General features: G+C 32.4%; 1 protein-coding gene across 1 annotated transcript in view; it reads left to right on the top strand.

The window, feature by feature from the left end:
• Positions 1-23,415: 23,415 nt before the first annotated feature.
• The window catches only part of Cht7 (chitinase 7), a 190,716-nt gene continuing 189,060 nt past the window's right edge, over positions 23,416-25,071 (top strand). Inside the window, exons 1-2 of the mRNA XM_085949477.1 lie at positions 23,416-23,560; positions 23,961-24,109. Of these exons, the coding sequence (XP_085805603.1) occupies positions 24,101-24,109 (9 nt within the window). The 5' untranslated portion in view covers positions 23,416-23,560; positions 23,961-24,100. The remainder of the gene's footprint in view (positions 23,561-23,960; positions 24,110-25,071) is intronic.

Below are 25,071 nucleotides of genomic sequence, written 5' to 3'. Positions count from 1 at the left end.
CAGTGACCTGATAAGCGGAGACGTTACCTGGCATCCATGACAAAAGTATTAATATTTTATAATTCTAACAATTTTAAAAATAAATGTGCTATTTGGTAAATGATATATAGTCATTATGGTCATTAAGGGTATGCGAACTCTGAAACTATACTCTAGTAATCTTTAGTTTTCTTGTTTATGCCATTTTTAGTGATTATGATAATTTGACGTATTTCTGCAAACAAGATCCAACCCACACGTGTAGCACTCTGAAAAAATTCAATATTTGAGAGACAATTGATTTAAAAAATACGATGTGTGATTATTTAAATTATAAAATATCTGATGGGATACTTTAATTAAATTAAATAATCATACATCACTTTGAATCAATCTCACTATATTCATATAATGAATTTTCTAAGAATTACACAGGTGTGGGTTGCATCTTTTTTGCAGGAATACGTCCAATTTATAATGTTATTTACTATGAGATATAATGGTAGAAGCCGCGGAATATAGCGTCGAGGGTCCCAGGCTTGAATCCTGGGTCTGGCAAGTACACAACATATTGTTTTTCAATTTGTGTATGAGTCAGAGTATGGACCTAATAGGTTGAGCAAGTGGCTGACATTCATTTCTCGTAAACTCAAAAATCTGTTAATACAAACCTCCACTCTGTGGAGGCCCATATTATCTTATTAGGATCGGTTATGGTTGAAAGAAAGAAGATAATAGTAGCATTCTAGGAAAGACTACCATGTTATAAAAGTGCTGTGAATAAGGTACAATAAAATATAATTTAAATGCATTTATTACCATGCAAACTTTTGCAATTTCAATTAGGTATGTTAAAATATTTTGTTTATGCATTCATATTTACCCACAGTTTCAATTTGCTTATAATCAAATTATAAAATGCTTGAGTTTTATTGAAATATACGGAAACAGAAGTTATATTAAAGAATAATCACAGCCATTAAAACTTTCTTTTAGATGCAAATCAAAATTAAAATTCTGAAGAATGTTCTCCGCTCATGATTCGTCTTATTTCTGTGAAAATATTTTAACCGATTTGTTATGTCGGAACAATACCTATTGCTGTCACTTGCGCATAAAATTCGTGGGTCGGGATGTGTAGTCAGGTAAGTCACAAAACAGCAAAAATGAGATATGAATGCCACTATACTAAAAAAAAAATAATCTTTCGTTGTGTGTAGTCAGGTAAGCCGTACGTCTCACCATTGGTGAGATGCAGTTTCAGTCAAAACATATTTTTTATTTTACGGGGTGTGTACACAGTTAAGTCACATGAGTAGTCAGATAAGTCAACATTTTGTGTGACTTACCTTACTACTCATAGTTGGCTTACCTTCAAACGTCATACCTACTCAGTGTTGATTTTCGTGAATTTAACGTATTTTTAAAGATATTTTGAGAAATATTTGAAAAATAAATAACAACAGAACCTAAGTAAAATAGTCATAGGTATTATAATAAATTATGACTTATATAAATAAGTATGTGTATTATTTGTAAATAATAAAAAATATACCAAATTTATCGAATTTGATTTATTTAAATCTAAAAACACGTACATAATATCCAAATAAACAATCTTGCTTCTAGGTTCAACCACATACTCCAATAACTTGTATGTTAACGATTCATTGATAGCATAAAAGATCTTGATTTTAATATTCAAGAATTATTACAGTCTAATTTACCAACATTGAAGAACCACGCCCTTCATGCTCAAATAGTGCTTCCACGATTACACATCATAATGATGTTTTAACCTGTTACCCTCGTTCTCGATTGAGAAGTAATAATCACCAAAAATGTAACTTAAGGGATGATACAAAGCCTTCAGAAATGATAAAAAAGTTGCACGAAATACTGGAAAAAGTTACACAATAAGTAAGTACCTATAATGGATGTTATGAATACGAAAAAAAGTCGTATCAGACAAAGCGAACCATGAAAACAACATTTTCGCCAACAGTTTAATATTACTTGACTGTTGAACTGTTACGGAAACCAATTTGTAAAGGTTGTACACTAAAAACATTAAGTGAAAGTCACAATTTTTTTGTTTTGGAAAAAAAAGTGCGACTACTTCCGGTATACTTATTCAAGAATATGCAAGAGGAAAAATATCTCTAAAAGATAGCGAAGAAGATAGGCAAATATCTAAGACACATATTATACTCTCAATTCCATCATTATGAGAGTCATTACTCTAGAAGGAACTGTCAGAAAATACTTACCGCCACATATGACAATAACTGTGATGTATTCTCAATATTTGAAGAGTATTAGCTCTAATCCCATCAATATTCGTTTATACGCAGAAATATTCCCTGGCATGAACTTTACATTCAAACGGCCAAATAAGGATACCTACTTGCCAAACATACGATAAACTTAACTTAATTAAGAATTCCACCAACGATGAAAGAAATAAAAATCATGAGGAATTGAAAGAGCATCATAACGAAGCTGACTTTGCATATTCAGCTAAAAAATTGTGATAAAAAGTACTTGCAAGATTCTTCTTGCCAAATTGTAACATTTGACATGAAGCAAAGTTCCCTGGCCTTTTACAAACGGCATTTGACAGTGCATGATTGTGATAATAACCAGGGATATTGCTATGTATGCCATGAAACTCTTGCTAATAGAAAAGCTAACGATATCGCTTCATGCCTGTTCAAATACTTAACCAAGGGGTACATGATAATATTAAGCATATGATCATGTATTCTGATAGATGTGCGGGTCAAAACAAAAATAGCCACGTAGCTGTAATGTGCATGATAGCAGTAAAACATTCTGAGACTTTAAACAAAATTGATCACACTTTTTAGTCCCTGGCCACACACATATGGAGTGCGATAGTGACCATCGCATAATTGAGAAGAAAAAAAAACATTTGGTGGAACGATCGAACATCCTCATGATTGGGCCAAATCAATGTGTGAGGCTGCAAAGAAAAATCCTTTTAAAGTCACTGAAATGACTCGTGCAATTACAAATTTTTAACTACTCGGATCGATTAAAAGGACCATTGCCACTCAGCAAAATAGACACAGATGGGAATAAGTTTGTTTGGAGAGATGTTAAGTGGCTTCAATTCAACAAACACGAACCGGGAATAGAGAAATTTGAAAGAACTCTCGATGAAACGACTGCATTTTAACAAATTTCATATATAAAACGAGACAAGACGAAAGATTTGATAGACTTACTTCCATACATTTCACCGTATTATAGAGAATTTTATGAGTCACTTGAGACATCTGAGATAGTCAGCGATATTTAACCTGATACTATTGAAGAAATTCATACTGAAGTTTAATGATAACGATTAAACTTTATATTATTCAGGTTTGTGTGCCTTTTCATTACTTAAATAACATTAAAGTAAAAAAAAGTTGTAAAAATGCTAATTTTAAATTTATATAATATTTTGTTCAATAAACCAATAAGATTTATGTATAAAACGTGTGTTTTATTGCTAATATTAGTCGGATTTACATGAAAAAATAACAATATTACTTTATGCGTAGTAAGGTAAGTCAATCATTTTTTGTGCAAATCCAGTTAAGTCAATTCCCTTTTTTTTTAAACCAATTAAGTTTTAATGAAACGAAATAGTTAGAATACTTCTAGGACATATAATTGAAAGCTAATTACATGTACTTTGATCTGTTACCCATAAAAAAACATAACTATAATTAGGGGAATGTGGGGAATTTTTTGAACTTTGTTTTTGCTATATCTCAAAATGACATTTTGTGACTTACCTGACTTCACATCCCGACCCACGAATTGCTTGAAACTGGGTGATTGGTAATATTAATATTCCAGAGACGAATCGGGTTGTATTCAACTATATATTATTTTTATTTTACTCAAAAGTTTTAAAGAGGTACCTACTTAGCCCGTCAAAACTTTATGTGAACGTTTGGCACACAGTAGGCACATTTGATTTTATATTAGGGTATTTTCACAAATAACATGTGTTTTGTTTCTAACATAGAATACCTACATTGGCAGGACCTACTTTCATACATCATTATTGAGAGTTCGGAGGCTCACTCACCTGACTGGCAGGAAAGGTCACTCACCTGACAATTCGAGTCTGAAAATTTTTCACATATGTTTTATTAAAAATTTTATGAAGAATATTATAAAGAATGTCAAACTTAGGATTTAAATAATGTATATTATAGTACCTAATACGTTCTCTTGAGTAATTCTGACGATGACTTAATGTTCTTAGCTGGTAATCAGTCCTTATATTATTTCATCTACTTAAGACGTTAAAAATTTTCTCGTAATTTATTCATTCTCTAGCAATGTTGAGTTTTTTTTAAATATTTTTTTCTTCTTCTTCGGCCATATACGCCCCTTAGTTGGAGCATTTGCAGACCACGAGATGCCTCCAAGAATTCCTGTCACTCGCCAGTCTTTTTGCATCGTTTCAGACCAGTATCCCGTAGTCCACCGTGTACACTGTTTAGATAGTATTTAGAGGCCTTCTAGGATGCATAAATCCGGTTAGCTTGAAAAACAGGCAAGCCGGGTTGAAATTATCTTCTGGCATCCGCAGCAAGTGTCCGAGCCAGGTCCGTCGCCTCTTCACTCTCTTTGTGCGTTCTTTTCCCGCCAAAACTGATTGCTTTCAATGATCCTCGATCATTGGAGTAGTTGGTTACCACAAAAAAAGTATTTATACTGACGGGATGCTAACCAAATAATTTATTATAATAAATGCAAGGCGACCTGCGCTACCTTCACTATTAGGGCCGTTTCAGACGGGACACCGCTGTCGCGCTCGATATACTGTAGGAGGCCTTTGCATTCTAATATAGGGGCCTTTGTATTATGTTTATGAACGCCCCAGAGCTAATGAGTCAAAGCGTATCCGGTACACTTTTCCGTCGGTCGCTACATTCTCAAGTCGCCGATATACCTAATTGTTTTTATTACCGCAGCCAGTTTTATGTTCTAATTTCCAACGCAAAATAACGCGTTGACTCATTAGCTCTGGGGCGTTCATAAACAAAATACAAAGGCCCCTTTATTCGAATACAATGGCCTCCTATATTATATCGAGTGCGACACCGGTGACCTGTCTGAAACGGGCCTTACATTTATCATGGATGGTTTTCAAAGAGATAAAATATAAAAAAACATATATTATAGTGAAGTTAAGTCTTTAAAAATTTTCTATTTTTTTACGATTATACCATTCTGCAACTGAAAAAAATAAAGAATTATCAATTTAAAAAATATATATAGAAATTTTGGTACTATTCGGTTAAAGCGGATACAGCGGAAAACGCATTTTGAAAATAGCCGATAAACTGGATTATTTGTTATTTTGGGTTAGTTTAGGTTAGGTTAGGTTAGGTTAGGTTTGGTTAGGTTAACCTAACAAATAATCCAGTTTATCGGTTATTTTCAAAATGCGTTTTCCGCTGTATCCGCTTTAACCGAACAGTACCGAAATTTTAAAATGGTAATTTTCAATACGCCTCTGTTACTAAATATGCAATTAGACTCAGATATATTTCGCTTTCTTTCATTTTTCTTCCGTCAACAACGTTACTAAGCATCCCAAGAATTATTTTTAGAAGTAAATCGAGTCACGGCTTTACCCGGAAAGCAATTATGCTATCTAAGTAATCCGCAAAATTATATTCGTTACAATAAATTTTCATTCTTGAACAGTTGTCCATTAATTGATTCTATTATGACTGTTAGAAAATTACTCTTACAGCATTTTTTCCGGTAGAAAATCTAATATATTATTAGGAAAATATTTTAAGTTGAAACGAATTTTTAACAAAAATAGTACCTATCATATTATTATATTGTTGTTACGAGTTTCAATGATATCAAGTACCCAGAAGAGATCTTTATTTAGCTACGTATTTTTTTCGAATTATACGAGGTATAAAATAAATGAGAACTCTGTTATTATGAACAGTGTTGACCTGAGTGTCCCTTATAACTATCTTAGAAATGGAAAACATCAGTTGCTTATTCTCTCAAGGTGCAGAACCAGCTTGCCACTGGTAATGCCAATTATTGGGAGGGCGATGACTATGTTCAACTAAATTGCATCGGGTGTTGATATATTCAACTTGCATGAGGGTGAGTTTAATAATTTTGTATACTGCAGGTCCTTAATGACCACCAAAAATGTCATAAGTAAGGAAATAAAACGGAGTCATAACAGCAAACGGCTGCTACTTTGGTATGTAAAATCACATGGAGTCTCACATCCTTTCCTGATTGGACCAATACTGACTAAATCAACACGTGTGACTCTCGTCAAGGCCGATGAGCGTGTTTTCGATATATTCGAGAGGAAGGTATTGCTTAGGATATAAGTGTCCATATTAGGAGTATCTGAATGGCCAATACGTTATAACCTGGACATCTACGACCTCGTACAACAATAATAATATATTTATGGATTCATTAAGCTTGGTAGATTCGAATGGGTGGATCACGTAGTAAGAATGGACAGTGTATAATCGCCGAGGGGAATCCTGGATATTTGACAGGATGGAAGTCGATTGAGGTCGGTAGTTGAACGGTGTCGACAAAGATGGTAGAGTGGCCGACGCAGATTCCTGGAAGACATTGGCTTAGGTCTTATGATAATTGACAGGATAGAAGTCGATTGAGGTCGGTGGTTGAACAGTGTCGATTGAGGTCGGTGGTTGAACAGTGTCAAATAAGATGCAGACGCTTGAAAGACATTGGCTTAGGTCTTAGGATAATTGACAGGACGGAAGTCGATTGAGGTCAGTGGTTGAACGGTGTCGACTAAGATGGTAGAGTGGCCGACGCAGACGCCTGAAAAATGTTGGCTTAGGTCTTAGGATAATTGACAGGATGGAAGTCGATTAAGGTCGGTGAATAAACGGTGTCGACAAAGATAGTAGAGTGGCCGACGCAGACGTCTGGAAGACATTGGCTTATGTCTTAGGATAAGAATGGGGGGAGATGGATACAATTCTTGGAGGAAATTAGGATCCACCTTGGATTGTTGGGCTACTTGTACTTGTCTATATTATTATAAAAATAGCTTATCTATTCTTCTATAATTAGCTATTTTATTCTTTTTTTTTTATTTCATTTTTTTTCTATTTCATGTTATAGAGTTTCTTTACATACTTTTACTATCTTACAAGGCTTTATTAAAATATTATCTTTTATCTAGAAAAAAATTTGTAGTTGTAGTTTTCGAACAAATAGTGCAAGTTGTCCATAACGGTAAAACACCATACCTACAAGCAGTGATACTTCGTGATATAATTTAAGCCGATAGTAGGTGTTAATAATTTATTCTAACAAACGTACCTACATACTATACAATTTAAATAATTATTTTTCAACCATTCTTTATTTTGATAGTGCACTATAAAACTGTTGGCAACACTAATGCTTGCAGTTGATCACGTGGTCGCAAACCAGCGGTTCCCCCGCGAACAAATGAGGCCGTCTAGTTTCAAACTGGGCCACCGAGTCGGTTCGCAAGTGAAAGTTGCTCGTCTGATTAAATTTACTAGTGCGGCGGCGAGCTCGACGGAATCTTTTACCGGTGTCTCTTGACTTTTCCATATGAGTATTTAATTTAGCTTATTTAATGGTTGGACGATTTTGATTTAAAGCACCCCATCTAAATATCATACCTAAGAATGTTATAATAAGTGATAATGCGTACAAAATAAACAATTATTTTATATTTATATCGAACATATTATGATTTTTTACTTAGACATTCTTTATTATATATCATATTTAAATCGTAAACACATTATATTTACCTAAAATTTGATGATAAAAGATTTTTAGAACAAATAAATAAATCACACAACAGATTAATAAATAAAATTCCGATAGGCTATTCTCCAATACACCACATTTTGACGCAGGGTTTCGATTGTGTGTGTATCCTACGAAAATGAACAATACATTATAGACGTGCAATGGTGTGTTTTGAAACTTTCAAATACACCAATATTGAATGAGCGTCAGCGCATAAACCGAAAGCAGTTGTCTGACAACCAATAAGTATGCTTGACAAAGTTTAGTGTGTACTATTTATGTCGAATCTTAACAGCCTATCTTCACCCCTCGCCACTGAGAAACATGCACTCACCTAAAACCATCAATATTTAAGAGTAAATTTGGTGAAAATGCTTCAGTTCTCTGTATTATATGATGTGTATGTAGGTATATTTAAAGTTTTTTGTGTATGTATTTGTCTGTTTGAGATAGTCTAAAATACATCATTATAATAAGGGTAAGTAGTTTACTAACGATTTTCAAAATTTAAATTAAAAATGAAAGGCGACGGCATTATAAATCTGCCTAAAGACATCACTGATAGCTAGACTAGAAAATATAATATACTCGTAACTAGCTGACCCGGCAAACGTTGTTATGCCATATAAATTATTTCTAGTGAATATTTTGGTTGTATGAACGGTGTGTGTCAGCGATGAACTCCAGATTATTGTTTCTTCTTCGAATCACGATTTCTCGCGTCGGTGTGCGGTCGCCAACCATGATTCCAGCAATGTCGTCAACAACAGTCGCATTGAATCGACGTACGTGCTCTCCAGCTGGTGTTTTATCAGGATTGATGACAATAGCGTGATTGTCACTTTGCAATTCGTGCATGTGTGCTTTGAAGAATTTCAATAATTCATTATGCTCATTCAACAGGGCGTCCAGTTCGCCGACGATGCGCCTGGCATTAGGCAAATTGAGGCTATTGTAGCCGCAACGTGCATCAACATGATTTATGTCCTCACCATGAAGTAGATTTGTGTATTTGGTTCGTTTGGCATTGGCAGCAATGAGCCTAATTTGTGGTATACTTGACCTTTGATTTTGAACGTAGAATGGAATTGTTGACCATTCGCCGCAGTATTGTGAACTATTTCTGTTGCTCCGGACGAAGTCATTTGGAAGCATGAATTGAATGTGCGAATGGACTTCAGGAACAGGTTTGAATCTGGAACCGTGCCGATGAGCAAGCCGTTCAATGGTTCTGGTGGTATCTCAATTTCTGGTAGTTGCACTTTTCCTGATGCGCAACACATCCCGGCTGACTCATGTTTGAATTTGAGCGCATGACAATGGGGACATTCTTTGTCCATAGCACCAATCAGCACTTTTGGATGAGCGGAATATTCAATATCTGGCTCGTACTCGAATGCGAGACGAAGGAACGAAGCGGATGTAAATGTTCGATGTACTTGTTGGCGTTGTCGGTCATTTGCTCTGCGTGTGTTAACTACGAACCGGCGCGCTTGGCTCCGTTCCAATTGTCGTTGTTGATTTCGTTCAGTTCGTGCCTCTTGTGATTGAGATGCACGCAATTGCGACATGCTTACACGCACGTTTTTGTTATCTTGTTGGATTTGTTCGTCTGTTCTTTCTGCTCTACTATTTTGCATGTTTGTTGCTTTATTCGTTCGATGGCCCAAATGGCCCCCCTTGCGTCTTGATGGCATTGTGCACTGTAACACACGCACATAAAAATAGATTAATTAAAATAAATCGTACAAAATTTTGCACGCACTGCGTTGGAATATGCCGAATGAAATGTCAAAATGACGCAACGCTTCTCTTGAATTCTTCTCGGACGTAGCGCCATCTGTCATTCAACAACATAAATAATTTCGTTCTGTTTGAAATACGAACGACGGTTTAATTTGTTCATACAAAAATAATAAAATCACGATTAAAAAATGGGAGGGTGGGGGTAAGAGGGTGAAAATTTGGGGTTATAGGTATTTTTTATGCCAAATAATAAAAAAAATACAAAAAAAAATGTCAAAAAAATAAAAGAAAATCTTTCTGGATAGAGATACCCTAATCATCTAGCGGTATGAAATATACTTGTTGACCTATTCTCATACCTAACAAATATACATAAAAAAATTCATAAAAATCGGTTGAGCCATTTCGGAGGAGTTCGACCACAAACATCGTGACACGAGATTTTTATATATATAGAGATGTTTCATTATATTATATTAAATTTGAAGTCAAAATGAGATTACAAAATGAAAATAATATAAAATCAAAAATAGCATAATAAATATTAAAGTTTTGTTTAGCATCGATTTGAATGTTACTTCAGCCATTCCCATTCAGATAGCGAGCTCTCTCTGCAAATACCATCTCCCGTGATGTGGACCCCCAGGTATTTGGAGCTGTCAATGCTCTCGGTGTTTTGCCATTCGCTAATCAGAGAGAAATCTGGATCAGGGCAGGTGCTATTTCACAAAATGTTGGTTTTCTTCCCATTGATTTTCAAACCAACACGAGACGAGTTGTCGAATACTTCAGCGTCATTGGCATATTCCAGGTCAAATAGTTTCACTGTGGGGGTAACAAATATGCCTCGGTCAGGTGGTATTTACTTTCACAGTATAAAGTCAAAGATGAAGAAAAACGGAGAAAGGACACAACCCTGTCTGACTCTGATCATGACCTCGAAACATTCTGTGATAGTGTCATAAATTCTGACACATCATTCGCTATTCTCGTGCAGGCATTTCATTATGACAATGATCTTGGGAGGTATTCCGTATGCTCTCAGTAACCTCCAGAGGGAGGGACGGTGCGGACTATCAAAAGTTTTCTCATAATCCATAAAGCAACAGACCAACGAACTGTTATGGCTCTGCTGGAGAAGACATCGAAGGTTATTGATTTGGTCAACACAAGCTCGTTCAGGTAGAAACCCGGTCTGGTTTTTCCTGAGGACATGTATTATTGGACCCCTTAGTATCAAGAGGATGTTTTCCAAAATCTTTCGTAGGGTAATGTCTCGGTAATTGGCGTAGCTAAGAGGGTCACCTTTTTTGTGAAGAAATTAAACGGCTTCATCCCATATTAACATCAATAATGCTAAACATACTATGTTTTTATTAAAACTATTATATTATTTTTTAGGATTATAGTATAAGAAATTAAGTTTCATCTAACGTTGTCGCTCTTTGAAAAAATTATTGCCAAGCTTATCACATGATAAACATTATCATCTAACAATCTTTATTACAAATCTTTTTAATAAAATAGTCCAATTTGCAGTTTTAACATTCAAAAGATCAAAAACTAAGTAGTTTAGAGTCTAAAATAAATGGTTATAGATATTTCTTCTCAACTTTCATCTAAGATAACATGTTCCGTTAAGATTGTAGATGGCATCAAAAACACAGAACTCAATTAAAAAAACAATCTGTTAAAGGCTGTAAAACGGTTTTCTTTTGTGTTGTTCCACAGGAAGGATGCAAAGTAAAAGTAAACAGTTATATAAATTTGGTGTGAAACAATGTAATATAAATTTTATTTTGGCTGTTAGCTTTCGTGACAGGTATTATAACTCTTAATTTTTTTTGCGTTGAAATGTTATCTTGTTCTCGAGAAAAACATATCGGTTTTAATCGTCAATGTAAAATGGAGATTCACGACTAAGTATGCTAGTTTGTTTTCACAACAGTGCTTGCTAAACATGATTTCTTTTTAGCACTCTTGTACAAAACAATGATAAGAATCCGTAAATTAAATACATACTTCTTCAAAACCGATAAATATACAGAGGAGTTTTGTTGAGTATTTTTAAACCAACAATCACATTTATATAATAGTCATTCGAGATAAAAAAAAAACTCCGTTAGCCAATGGGTAGCGCTTTAGTTATCTTCAAAAGAAACCTCCTATTTTTTTGAAATCAGTGTAGAACCTGTGTGTATTCTCATACTAATAATATGTGTATGTTAAGTAAGGTATATATAGGTATATCTATTAATTATAAACTTTAGGTACCTACTAGGTACGGTGTGGTACAGAAAAGTACATGATGGGTATTTCAATTTAAATTATTTTTTTAACATATTGTGGATATTACAAATTATTAATTTAAGACGTTCACAACATGGCAGTTATAAATAAAAAAATATTATTAAAACAGTAGATATTACATAAAAAAATATTAAACAGTAAAAAAGTGTAAATACAAAAAAAATATATAAATTAGATACAAGAAAGTACGCCGAATAAGCTAAACAATATAAAACAATCCCCACATATAAATACTCATCCTCACGCAGGTGAAATATGTCAATATCTGAAGTGATTTGGTTAAACAGAGTTATTGCCTTCACAATTATTATTACCAATGGCAGGTTCGCTCTGCACTTTGGGAGACAACTGATGCTCCCGATTTATAAGATAGTTATCAGGGACACACAGGTCGATACTACCAAGAGTGGCAGAGTTCTTATTGTCATCGCGTATAAGCCGGAAAAAATACGTGGCCAAATATAAAATATTGTCTAGTGTTTAAGCTACAGTATGTCAGCCTACCTAAGAGGAAGTTAGTTGGATAAAGCCACGGATTATAGACATGCTACCTCAATTAGTAAAGGAGTTTCAATAATTTCTTTTGGAACTCACTTCACCATAAGGTCGTATTTCAACTGATGCGGAGCCCAAAAACTCGACCGACTCTCAAGCCGGCTTCTAACTAAAAGTTGTAGAGAATTTTTAATACCGTAACATCCGAAAAGACCCGGGAAGTACGCAAGACGAAGCCCAACATTTGTAGTGCCTTTTTACAACGAAAGTACGTGGTAAAGCAACGCATAAAACCAAGAGCAGAGCTGGATTTAGACTTGACGGGGCCCTAGGATAACTTGCAGTACTAGCCTAAAGAAATTTAAATCAATAAAACGCAATTAAAAATATTTAGTATAACTATTTTATATACATTTTCTTATTTGTAAATTCTACGCATGTTCAAATTATTGCTGAAAAAAAAAACTACTGAAATGCCACAAAATATTTGATTCGCTCTCAATTATTGACAGCGTTGTTTCAATTTCAATTAATTTGTTGGGCTCCGGGGCCTCTACTAATCCTTTGGGTTATAGCCACTTTAACCTTATGGTAAATCCAACCCTGACCGAGAGGAATAGAATCAGTTTGGATAGGCCTCCATCTGTATCCAACAGCAGATACAAGCTGATAATGCGATAGTATCTTTTACCAAAGATAAAGGTCAAGTTAATATTATATACGAGGGTGGGTCAATAATTCCTTAGAAAAAAGCATTAAAACAGTTTTTATTTTTGTATTTTTTTTTTATTTCTCAACATAATCTCCTTGGAGCTCAATACACTTGGTTAGACGTTTCTCAATTTTTTTTAAACCGTCAGAAAAATAAGTTTTCGGAAGGTCCTCAAAATAAGCATTTGTCCGATCGATGACTTCTTCATTTGAAAAAAAACGTTGTCCACTTAGCCATTTTTTTAAGTTTGGGAAAAGGAAAAAGTCACTGGGGGCTAAATCTGGCGAATACGGTGGGTGGTCGACCAATTCGAACTTCAATTCTTCAATTTTAGCCATTGATCGTAAACATGTGTGAACACGGGCATTGTCCTGATGAAAGAGGATTTTTTTCCTGTTTAAATGAGGCCGTTTTTCTTCAATTTTGTTTTTTAGCTGGTCCAATAAAGATGCATAATAATCCCCTGTTATTGTTTTTCCTTTTTCCAAATAGTCAACGAAAATAATTCCACGTGCATCCCAAAATACAGTAGCCATAACCTTACCAGCTGATTGTACGGTTTTCGCCTTCTTTGGACATGGTTCGCCTTTCGCAATCCACTGCTTTGACTGTTCTTTCGTCTCGGGAGTATAGTGGTGTATCCATGTTTCATCTACAGTCACAAAGCGACGAAAAAATTTATCCGGATTGCGTTGCATGAGCGACAACAGGGCTTTAGAGGCCACCACCCTATTGCGTTTATTGTCGACTGTGAGCAAACGCGGCACCCATCTTGCAGAAATTTTTTTCATGCCCAATTTGTCATGTAAAATAGAAATGACGCTACCTTTTGAGATCCCTGTAACCTCAATTATCTTACTCAACTTTAATCTTCGGTCACTTAACACCATATCGTGGATTTTATTGATCATTTCTGGTGTAGTCACCTCTACAGGACGTCCTGAGCGTGGTTCATCCTTTGTTGATGTACGACCACGTTTAAATTCATTTAACCAGTTATAAATAGTTGCAAGTGAAGGAGCAGATATGCCGTGAACTAAATCCAACTCATTTTTTATTTCCTTTGCTGTTAGCCCTTTTATATTAAAATGTTTAATAATAGCTCTAAACTCAATTTTCTCCATTTTCCATTTTTCCATTTTCCACAAGCAAATTTTTTTTTTAAATGTACGAGAAACACACAACAACCCGACCAATCTGATTGAAACTTCGCAGCATACTGAATCGGTAGTGCCGCTGCATGAAAACAAACCGCTTACAGTACTAGTCGCGCCACCTGTCGGCTTTTCTAAGGACTTATTGACCCACCCTCGTATCCTGTGTCAGTTAGGAGTTTAATAACAGTATAATACGTTTGATAATTGTATCGAAGGCTGACAACGATGAAAGATAATTTTACACCAATGTCAAAAGTAAAGGCTTTATAATGATGTCGTCAAAAGAGACAGGTAAATAATCGAATGTCATGTTAACAAAGTTACTTCCAGGTATGCCTCAGTTATGTCTATAGTTCAAAAACATAAGACAACGCCCTCATGTCAAGTAATAATGCAGTATGCTTATTGTTTGGAATATATTTTTTTTATTCCTCTTGCATAATCTTCTTGTTTAATCTTATTTATGCTAATAACATATTATTATGTACTGCAGTTGTAAACAATTTGAAAGCAATTTATTTAAATTTATTAAAAAGATAAACCATATTGAGTACAATGAACTATTTTATTCTTTTAACTGTAACAAAATTCGTAGCATAATGATTTTGACTACCTACCTATAAAGAGATACGTATTTTGTATTATAAATTTTGGAAGTAGTTCGATTTTTAAATCGAACAATTATAATTTACTAGCTGAGCCAGCTGGCTCTCGCCAGTCTGTCTCGCTAGGTCTTGCAGACAGCTTGGCGTCCTAATGAAATGATATTGGATTTTAATAAAATTGTGAAGTATGCAGAGACGGCGCCGTTTGGCATGTCGCTGATTTGTTACTTTTACAATTTGCAAGTCGTTACTGTCGATATAAATTTAGCGTCATATGTATAGTCTATTATGGATTTTGGCCTTCAGGATGTCATCTGATACCATCCCAGGCTGCTAGACCTAGCATAATACCTGACAATTTGATTGCGATTGAATATAATGTAATAGAAGAAGGTTAGCCATATAAAAAATAAATTTAAACTATTAAGTTGTTTTGTTTCATTGTCTAAAAAAATGCTTGCAGCCATAGAATAATATTTAAAAAAATTAAAATTTGAATTAAAATTTTAGCGATAATATGTTTCACGCTGCGGGACGTTCATATCGAAACAAATGTTGATAAAAGAAGAAACATATAGATCTGAGAGGAAGTAATTATTAGGTTGGAAAAGAATTCGTCCAGCAGTGTATTGATATAAACTGATTATGATAATGGCATTATAAATAGGTAGATTATGTATATTATATAGCGATTATTCATAGGACCAAAAAGAGTAGAATCGGCTTAGAGAAGCCTTCATCCAGCAGTGGATTGACCTGGTCTAATGATGATAACGATGAAATGAATATATTATATTGAAATATTTGATAAATGCAGCAATGTATATATGAAACAGGAATGGAATTAGTTTTGAGAGGCCTTCATCGAGCAGTGGATTGATCCTGGTTCATGATAATAATGACGATATAAATGGGTAGGTAAATTTTAATATCACCAATTTTAATAGATATAGCAGTTCATATGACCAATAGGATTATTGATAAAACCTTCATCCAGTAGTGGAATGCGAATAAGCATAGTGATACATATTAATTCTTCTATATAACCACGCGAATGGAAATAATGGATAATACGACGTAGACGACTCATAGTGTGATTAGGGTATGAAATTATCATAATTCACTATTTTATTTGCTTATACGCACGCATGCATTTTACTTATATTATGTAATAAAATATTTACAATATAAAATGAAATAATATTATATACGTTGTGTAATAATTACCTATAGTAAATGTCATTTTTAATAATTTACCTCCCTAAAAATAATTATGTTTACGTTGTCTTTGAATATAAAAGTTCGAATAAAAATATTTTAGTCTATGTTTGTTATTGTGAATTATTGTGAAGCTGATAAAATAAATGACAGTCGGATAAATGTCGAAAAATGCAATTAATAAGATTCTGCGGTACAGTTCTGTTATGAGGTATTCAGCGGAAAACACATTTTGAAAATAGCCGATATGTTAGGTTTGGTTAGGTTAACCTAACAAATAATCCAGTATCTCAGCTATTTTCAAAATGTGTTTTTCGCTGTATTCCTCATAACCGAACTGTACCAGTATGGACATAATAGGTTAACCGAGTGGCTAACATCCATTTATCGTAAACATAAAAAAATCTGTAGTAAATGTGCCGCAGAGGTGGACATGAGATTTTACAACTTTCTTTTTAGACCAAACCAAACCTAACCTGGAGAGTGAAAATAGTTAGTTTTATCACCACATTTCATGATTGGGGAAAGAGAATAATTGACCTCAATACTTATAATAAATAAATTTACTTCAGTGGGTCCAATTTCAAACAGTTTGAAAAATGTAACACTGATCGGTACTATCAACCATAATTGAAAAACGTGAGCAGAATAGTGCATAATATTATTATTTTAAATAACTTAATAATTTGAAAGTCAAGACAACGTACCTATCACAAAATATGTTATATATTAAATCCATTACAATTTAAATTCAAATACCATCGTTATACATTAATATATACATATCTACGTACCAGTGGCGAAGGGTGGAGGTAGGCTGTTAAGATTCGCTATAAATAGTGCGCGCTAAACTTTTTTAGTCATATGTATTTGTTTTTATTGAACTAAGACTACAATTTAGAGATGGTGTTAGTTAGTTTTTAAAAATCAATTAAACTATGCCTAAACGAAACCATGATAGTTTTGGTCTAATTTGGACAATACGTCAAAATTGTGTACACTTTTTCATTCATAGTTATTTGTTTTCTTTGGATTAAAAATACATATTACACATATTGTTGGTTAATTTTTTAAATTCATTAAGCCCTGACTAAACCAAACTATTATAAATAAAAAATATTATTCTATTTATAAAATATTCAAAGTTATGTATGATTTAATTGCATAATTTTAGATATATTATAGATAGACATGTATTTTTTGACTAGTATCTATTATGGCTTGGTTTCTCAGGGCTTAATTGAATTTAAAAAACTAACCAACACTATCTGTAAATTGTAGTCTTATTTCAATGAAAACAAATATGTATGTTTGAAAAAGTTTAATGTGCACTGTTTATGGCGGATCTTAACAGCCTACCTCCACCCTTCGCCACTGCTACGTACTCACCGTAATTACTATATTACCAGATAAATAGAATTAGGTTGGAGAGAACTTCATCTAACAGTAGATTGATCGAGGATGATGGTGATAATAATAATGAATTGAATAGGTACCTAGGTAAATATTATCACAAATTTGATAACATAATTTGTGAACGAAAGGAATGGAATTACTTTGCTTGAACAGTTTGATGAAGGTTTGGATTGATTCAGGTTTTTGAAACCCACAATGACTGAGTGGCTAACATGTCGGCTTATAATGTCGTGGACCTGACAAATACATATATTGTTTTTCACGGTCTAAAAATATAATATCAGTTATGAATGTGACCGTAAATAATATACGTCAAGTGTTGCATTAAAATAATGTCATAATGACCAGAAAACCAGAATGATGTTTTAAACCAGGAGCATATGCACTTACCTGGCGTATAACTTCATCAACAGTAGATACACAATAGGTATTTGCTTCACAACTTAAATTAGAATGGTGACGGTGACACATCATAAACATACAGCAGCTGTCAGATTGATGTGACATGGTATACTTCGCCGGTAATATGAATCTAATATTATAATAACAACTTCAAACGATTGAATGTATTATTAGGATAAGTATAGTGTTTTAATATAATATAGGTACACATGTATTAGGTAGTTTTATTTAACCACTACTGAAAGGGTAATATTATGTTAATTAAGATCGCACCAAATCGCTTGATTGAGAATAATATCCGGATTAAAAATTCACTAAAACATAAACAATTCGCCAAATCACTTGATTGAGAGTAGTATCCGTTTCTAAAAGTCACCAAAACCTAAATAAACATCTTTTGTTTCTAATACAAAGGCATTATTTATCATATTGTCATTACGATTGACGGAGTAGCCGCCATTTTGAAATATAATATTTTCAGTGTTGCAAACACATCGAAAAAATAAATTCCCTAATTAATATGTGTTGTAAAAAAAGTCACGTGCCGATCGAAAATCTATTGTAAAACAGTCAAAATAACCCTAAAAAACCCTAAAACGCAACGAAATTTATCAAATTCCATACTTTTATACTTGAATAAAGAACGTTTCTCTACTGAATTTTTCATTTAAACCTATTGGACATGACGAATAAGTCACACAATCGCTCGCAAAAACGGGCACAGCTGTAGGATAATAATATATAGGAGATTATGTGGTTGTATTGGTAACAAGTTCATTATTTCATGCTGCTATTGGCAGCAACAAAAACAAAATGGCGGCTAGAGCTCTGGTTTTGAAGTCTGTTGCTTTATCAAGATAACCTACTCACGTATTTCTCCGTGTTTTACGTGATTGTTCATGTTAAAAATAATAGACAATGTATTGATTTTGGCTATATATATGGACTTAAAATTTAAAAATAAGTCTCTTTTCTTTGGTATTTATAGCTAAATTTTATATTCAAACGTTTGATTTGATACGAGAAGGTTATTTGAACATCTTTTTTATATAGTGTAAGTTCTAATATCATGGCTATATAATTGAAATTTTTTTAATTTGTTTAGATTCGGTGTAGTTTCAAATCTAGAAAATAACAATTTCACATAAGAGCATTTTTTTTTTAAATAAATAACTATGAAGTTTTTGTTAGATACAATTAATTTTGTAGCTACGCAAATAAAATAAAAATAAATAATATAATGCTATTCAAATAATATATGTTTAATTTAGTAACATAGAATATGTCAAACAACCCTAAGTCATATCAACCGAATGGTTTAAAATTTGGTTACCTCCATTTTTTATATTTTTCATTATTCTAGTTCTCTAAGCACCTTTCCATCGTATGTATGTATATTCATAAACTATCAAATCTATCTAAACTAATTGTTAAATTGTATAAAATGGTTTGCAAGGTCGGTTATAATTATCAGTCGGCATTTTTTTCATTTCTCCACCATTAGGTCATTTTATTAAGTTACTTGTCTTGATTTATATAATTATTTACTAATATGTTTGCAAAAATATAATAATCTATGTATTTGCAATCCTTAAAGTGCTTTATCTCAAAGTGGTGAAATATGGAGGTAATTGACTTAGAAACTAATAGTTCTATTTTGAAGCTTTAACTGCAAGCTGTATTTTAGATCAATTTTTAATAGCGTAAAAGTGGCTTATTACTTGAGTAATGTAATATTTGCATAATGCCATATATTTATAATATTTGATCTAAAAAAATGTAGCGTTTTAATATTTTATTAATTTCACTAGAATTCTTGTAGTTCGCAAAATTTATTGCTACTTTTCAGTAGGTACTTATAAATGTATTATGAATTTGGTTCTGGTGCATTATACAACTATTTTATTTTTATATTTAAGGACATACGGATTCTTTCTTTATGACAGTTGTGCGCATTTCTTCTTTTACATTTTAACTTTCATTTACATTCCTTAAATACTAGAACATATTATATTCATCATCTCAACGATGTATATCTGCAGTCATCGTGATATTATATTATTAAATGGAGTTATGTTTCATGGTGCTATATGTTATATGTTTAACATATTCAACAGCAGCATTGAGATTTATATTTATAAATATTTTTAAATTAGTATTTTGATTTATTATCTGTAAGCAACCATTCTTCTCACTGATTATTTTTAAGTAGACAATTTATTAGTTTTATTTAAAATTTTACATATCTACTATACATTATTACTCATTTGGCAAATAATGTTATACAACAATATTATTTTAATCTCTTTAATGGACAGATAATTGGCATTCTAGCAACATGAAACTCCGCTGAATATATGTATAAAACGAAGTGTATTATAAGATATTATTTCATACTTTTTTAAAGGATGATAATAGCCAAACTAGTTTCAAATTTTTCATTATTATATTAAGAGAGTAAACATAGTTTGCATTACAAGTTAAACAAGAAAAAATCTTATACCAGCATTTTACTTACGATTAGATTTTCTTCAATTTTTATAAATTGAAGCTTGTTATTTATTATTGAAAGAATTCCAGATTAACTAAGGAACCTAATTAAATAAATACTCTAGTTGACACAGTTTAGATAACGATTGTATGATGCAGAACTGGAATGGAATGAAAAGGCCTGGAAACTGCAGAATATTAGCAAGACAGGAAGTAGTGTAGAGCATTTGTAAAAGAGGCCACCGAGAACCTCATGTGAACTACCAATCTTCATGCGTAATCCCAAACCATGCCATCAGTCGAATAAACCCTATGAATTAATTGCATTTAGCGACTTTTCAGCATGGCGACATCCCGTTAGGTAGTTAATCTGGTTGAAACTCTTGGGACATTACTGAATGAAATTCACTGTCGCACTTCCACCTTTATAGTGACAAAATTATATGGCCCACTCTTTTATTTCATAGTAAAGTAATACCCAATATTTTCAGCAAGCATTTTGTTTACGAAACGGTATCTCTGAGTTTTTGTAAAATAGCATGACTAGTAACTTATAAAAAGTATAAGATACTTTTTGACCGATACTTCGACAATTTGGAATCAATACTTTCTTTCAATACAATACTATTACTAGCGCAGATATTATCACATCCAAAAAGAGCTACATGTGATAAATATATCACATTTATCACTTTACGTATTCAGGCGGTTAATTATGTATATAAGTTAACCATCTAAACTGTCAAAAAGTTCTACCTATCTTTAAAAGGCAGTTTTAACTTTTAGAGCGAGGTAGAGTATTTAAATTTTACATATTGGGAACTGAGAGGCAAGATCAGATTATTTTAAAATATAATAACGTCACGGCTACCATCTTAATTTATAGTTCCCCGCAAGCTGTCAAATATCGAGTGGCTAGTAGCAGGTAGTAGTAATATAATATTTGTTTTAATGCAATTAATTACATTTGTCCTGCAATCATAATGACATGACTATAATAAAATTGTAGGTTATATTGATATATCTGATACTTTAATATAAAATTATTGGGTTCGGGCGTATCCACCAGCACGAACAATTGACCGACATGTCTACCAACCTAAATTTTTGCCGTATTACGATTTTAACAATTATTGTAGATAATCGCATTGCGTATAGAGTGCCTTCCATGTTAATTTGGACCAATGAAAATAACGGAAACATGCTATAGTGATAACTGTTAAGAATCGCTGCACAGGTATTGATACTTTTTCTTTAGATATGAAATCCCTAGTCATGACTTACTATGATCAAAATATGTATGGTAAATTGTACGTAAACAGTTTAACGTATACTTTATGGCTGTAAACATTTATGCAAGCAACATCTTGTAGAGAAGTATTGAGACCGGATGATGCGTTCTGCATCGAACATTTCACGGAGTGGTAGTTTGTAAGTAGTATTTTATAAACAACTGGCATTTTTATTTGTGTCAAATATCTGATAATATTGATATATTGACGATCTTCAGGAGTGACAGATATTTTGAATTGAATTCAATGTTATTCCAGTCATTTATATTTGACTATCAAAGTGTGAATTACTATCCACCACAGAACAGATAATAAATAGAATTCCGATAGGCTATATCAATACGCTACATTTTGATGCAAGGTTTTGAATGTATGAGTGTCCTACGAAAATGAAACACGCATTTGCACGTGCAATAGTATGTAAAATACACCAATGCATAAACCGAGAGCAGTTCCCAGTATTTGACGTATGACGTATTCCTGACACGTGTTTAGGTTTATCCCGGATTATTCCTTACTCGAGATTGGTTACCAGCTACTCCTGCTACTTTTTACCTGTTAGGTATTTTAGTTCCCATTATTTCCCTGCTATCAACCTTATATTTTCAATGCTTTCGATGATCTGTAAGTCGCAAATATTATATTTTGCACTGCTTTTAAACATAAATATTGCAGTGGCGATGGCCATAGATAGTGAACACTAAACTTTGTCAGTCATACGTATTTTGTTTACATTTAAATAAGACTACAATTTACGGAGAGTGTTGGTTAGTTTTTAAAATTCAACTAAGCCTGCGAAACTCAAAGCCATAATAGATAATAGTCAAAAAATACTCGTCTATCTATAAAATATCTAAAATTATGCATTTAAATCACGCATAACTTTGGATATTTTATTCAAAGAATGATTATCTATTGCAGTTTGGTTTAGGCAGGGTTTATTAATTTAAAAAAAAATGAACCAACACTATTGTGTAATATGTATTCTTAATTCAACGAAAACAATAAGTATGAATGAAAAAGTGTATACTTACAATTATTTTGTCCTATCGCCCAAAGTATATCAAAACTATTATGGTTTGGTGTAAAAAGGGTTTAAATGATTGATATTTTTGATATTGATAATTGATGATATTATTGGGTAAGCTAAGTTCAAACATAATATTGGAATATTTCATGTTCTGTAAGGGTATGATTTCCCTTACATAACAACTTAAATTTACTCAAAGTAACACTTCAGAATTTTATTGCAATCATACCCTTAAACATTTTAGATATACTTACTTAAATATTATGTTTGAACATATCTTACTCAAAAATAACCAGAATGGATTTGGTTCACTATGCTTGTGAACCGCTCAATTTATTGCAGTCTTCGTTCAATAAAAACAAATACGTATGACTAACAAAACTTGAATGTGCACTATTGATGGCGCATCTTAACAGCCTACCTCCACCCTTTATTACTGAAATATTTTTACGTAGGTATAGGGTATACTGAAAGAGAAAATTGAATAAAATTTGAATGACGAAATCGCAAAACTCGCTATTTTCAAAGATAATATTTTTTTTGATGAAAAGATTGAAACTGACCAGGCCTCGAAATCATATTATGCTGCTGTCGAATTGCAAGGTGCCTCAATAAGTGCTACCACATCTGGTTTAGTCACACCTCAACGGCGATTTGGTTTTATGAAAGTCAGTCGACTAGCTTTTACGAAACGCGCCATCGAGAGCTCAGTTGCGGTACCACTGTCAAAGCGTAGAGAGCTGTAGCACGGTGTTCGATAACGCGCAACGCATCTATTTTAAAATATATTTCAAATATATATATTTCGACGATTTTTTTTTTAAAACACCGATAGTATACGACGCCCACGTAAAGTACGTTTTGCAGAAAAGTGTTTTTTTTCGTAATCTTATAAAAAAAATATTCGAGTTTTTGTGCTTTTTTAACTTTTTTAAAAAATTTTACTCGTTTTAATAACAACAATAAATACTTTAATATTTATGTGATAATTCATTTTTTTTCAAATACGAAACTACATTTTTTAACATAATTTATATCCACGATATTAAAGTTCTATTTTCTTAATATATTTTTTATATATTTCATTTTTTTTTAAATATATTTACAAAAATGTAATATATTATTTTATATCATTCCAATTAAGTATTTTACTGAATAAATGTGTCAAAAAAACTACACGATTTTTTTTAGTAATTATTTAAAATCATTGATTAATGTAGTGTTATATTTTTTTTATTATTATTAAAATTCTAGGTTGTTATATTAACAAGAGTTAGCAAAACTCCGAGATATTGTTCAGTGTTTGAATATTGTGAAATAATTTGACATTTAACAAGTGAAGTTTTTTTGGAGATAATTTTTGTTTTGTGTGCGGAGCAACTAAAAAAAACGACATGAATATGGTAAGTTCTACTAAACTTATAATAAAAACTTACAAGTCGTTTAAGCAGCGTGGTGAATTTAATGATACCACTAAATGGTATTACAAAAATAATAACACATAACGAGATGTTACGATTAATAATTAATCGTTGTATTAAATAAGGAGTTTATTAAAACAGGTTTTTTATATTACCTACATATGAAATAATATTTATATTTTAACGTTTATAATAGGAACGATTTATTACGATCACCCAGTTGTAGTACCTGAGTCCTAATACTGTGTTTGCTAACCTGAAATTAGTAACACTTTGCAAATTTAAAAAATGAGAATAGAATAATAGTTTGGTTTCTTCATATTATAATTACATATTTTCTGTAATAACGTTGCCAAAAGTAGTAACTTTGCAACGGAACAATTTTTATTGACGAAATTTTGGGATGCATAATATGACATTCTAAACAATCAAACCTCACAAATAAATAATTTTCATGTGATATATTATATATGCTGTGCCCTTTTAACTTATCCGCTTCAATATAGTTAAATATTGAAAGTTAATTCAAAACACATTTAATTCAGCGAACAGTATTTTTTTAAAGTATTTATTAACGGGAAATGGTCAAAATTTAGTAAATATTTTTAATGTTTAAATTTAAAAAAATATATTATACAAGGTCTGACTATTAATACAATAATTTTGTATTTATTATAAAATTTTACCTGCGATTTTAAACTACAATGTTGAATCTCATTGTTATTTATATATTAAATAATTATTTTTGTGTAATCTATAAAAATAAAAAAATAAACGGGGGATATAAAAGATATTTTTGTCAATATCGTTTCTGACGAAACACGTTAATAAACATAAGAATAAAACGTTATCAACTCGGAAAACACATACTTACTTAATTTGAATAATTACTTGATTATTTAAGTAATATTATTTTAAAAAGGTATATTTCAAGTTATTACCAC

The sequence above is a fragment of the Rhyacophila brunnea genome, unplaced genomic scaffold, assembly GCF_057557595.1.
Source record: "Rhyacophila brunnea isolate RB1 unplaced genomic scaffold, BYU_Rbru_1.0 scaffold_22, whole genome shotgun sequence".
NCBI lineage: Eukaryota > Metazoa > Arthropoda > Insecta > Trichoptera > Rhyacophilidae > Rhyacophila > Rhyacophila brunnea.
This window is presented reverse-complemented; position numbering and strand designations above follow the sequence as displayed.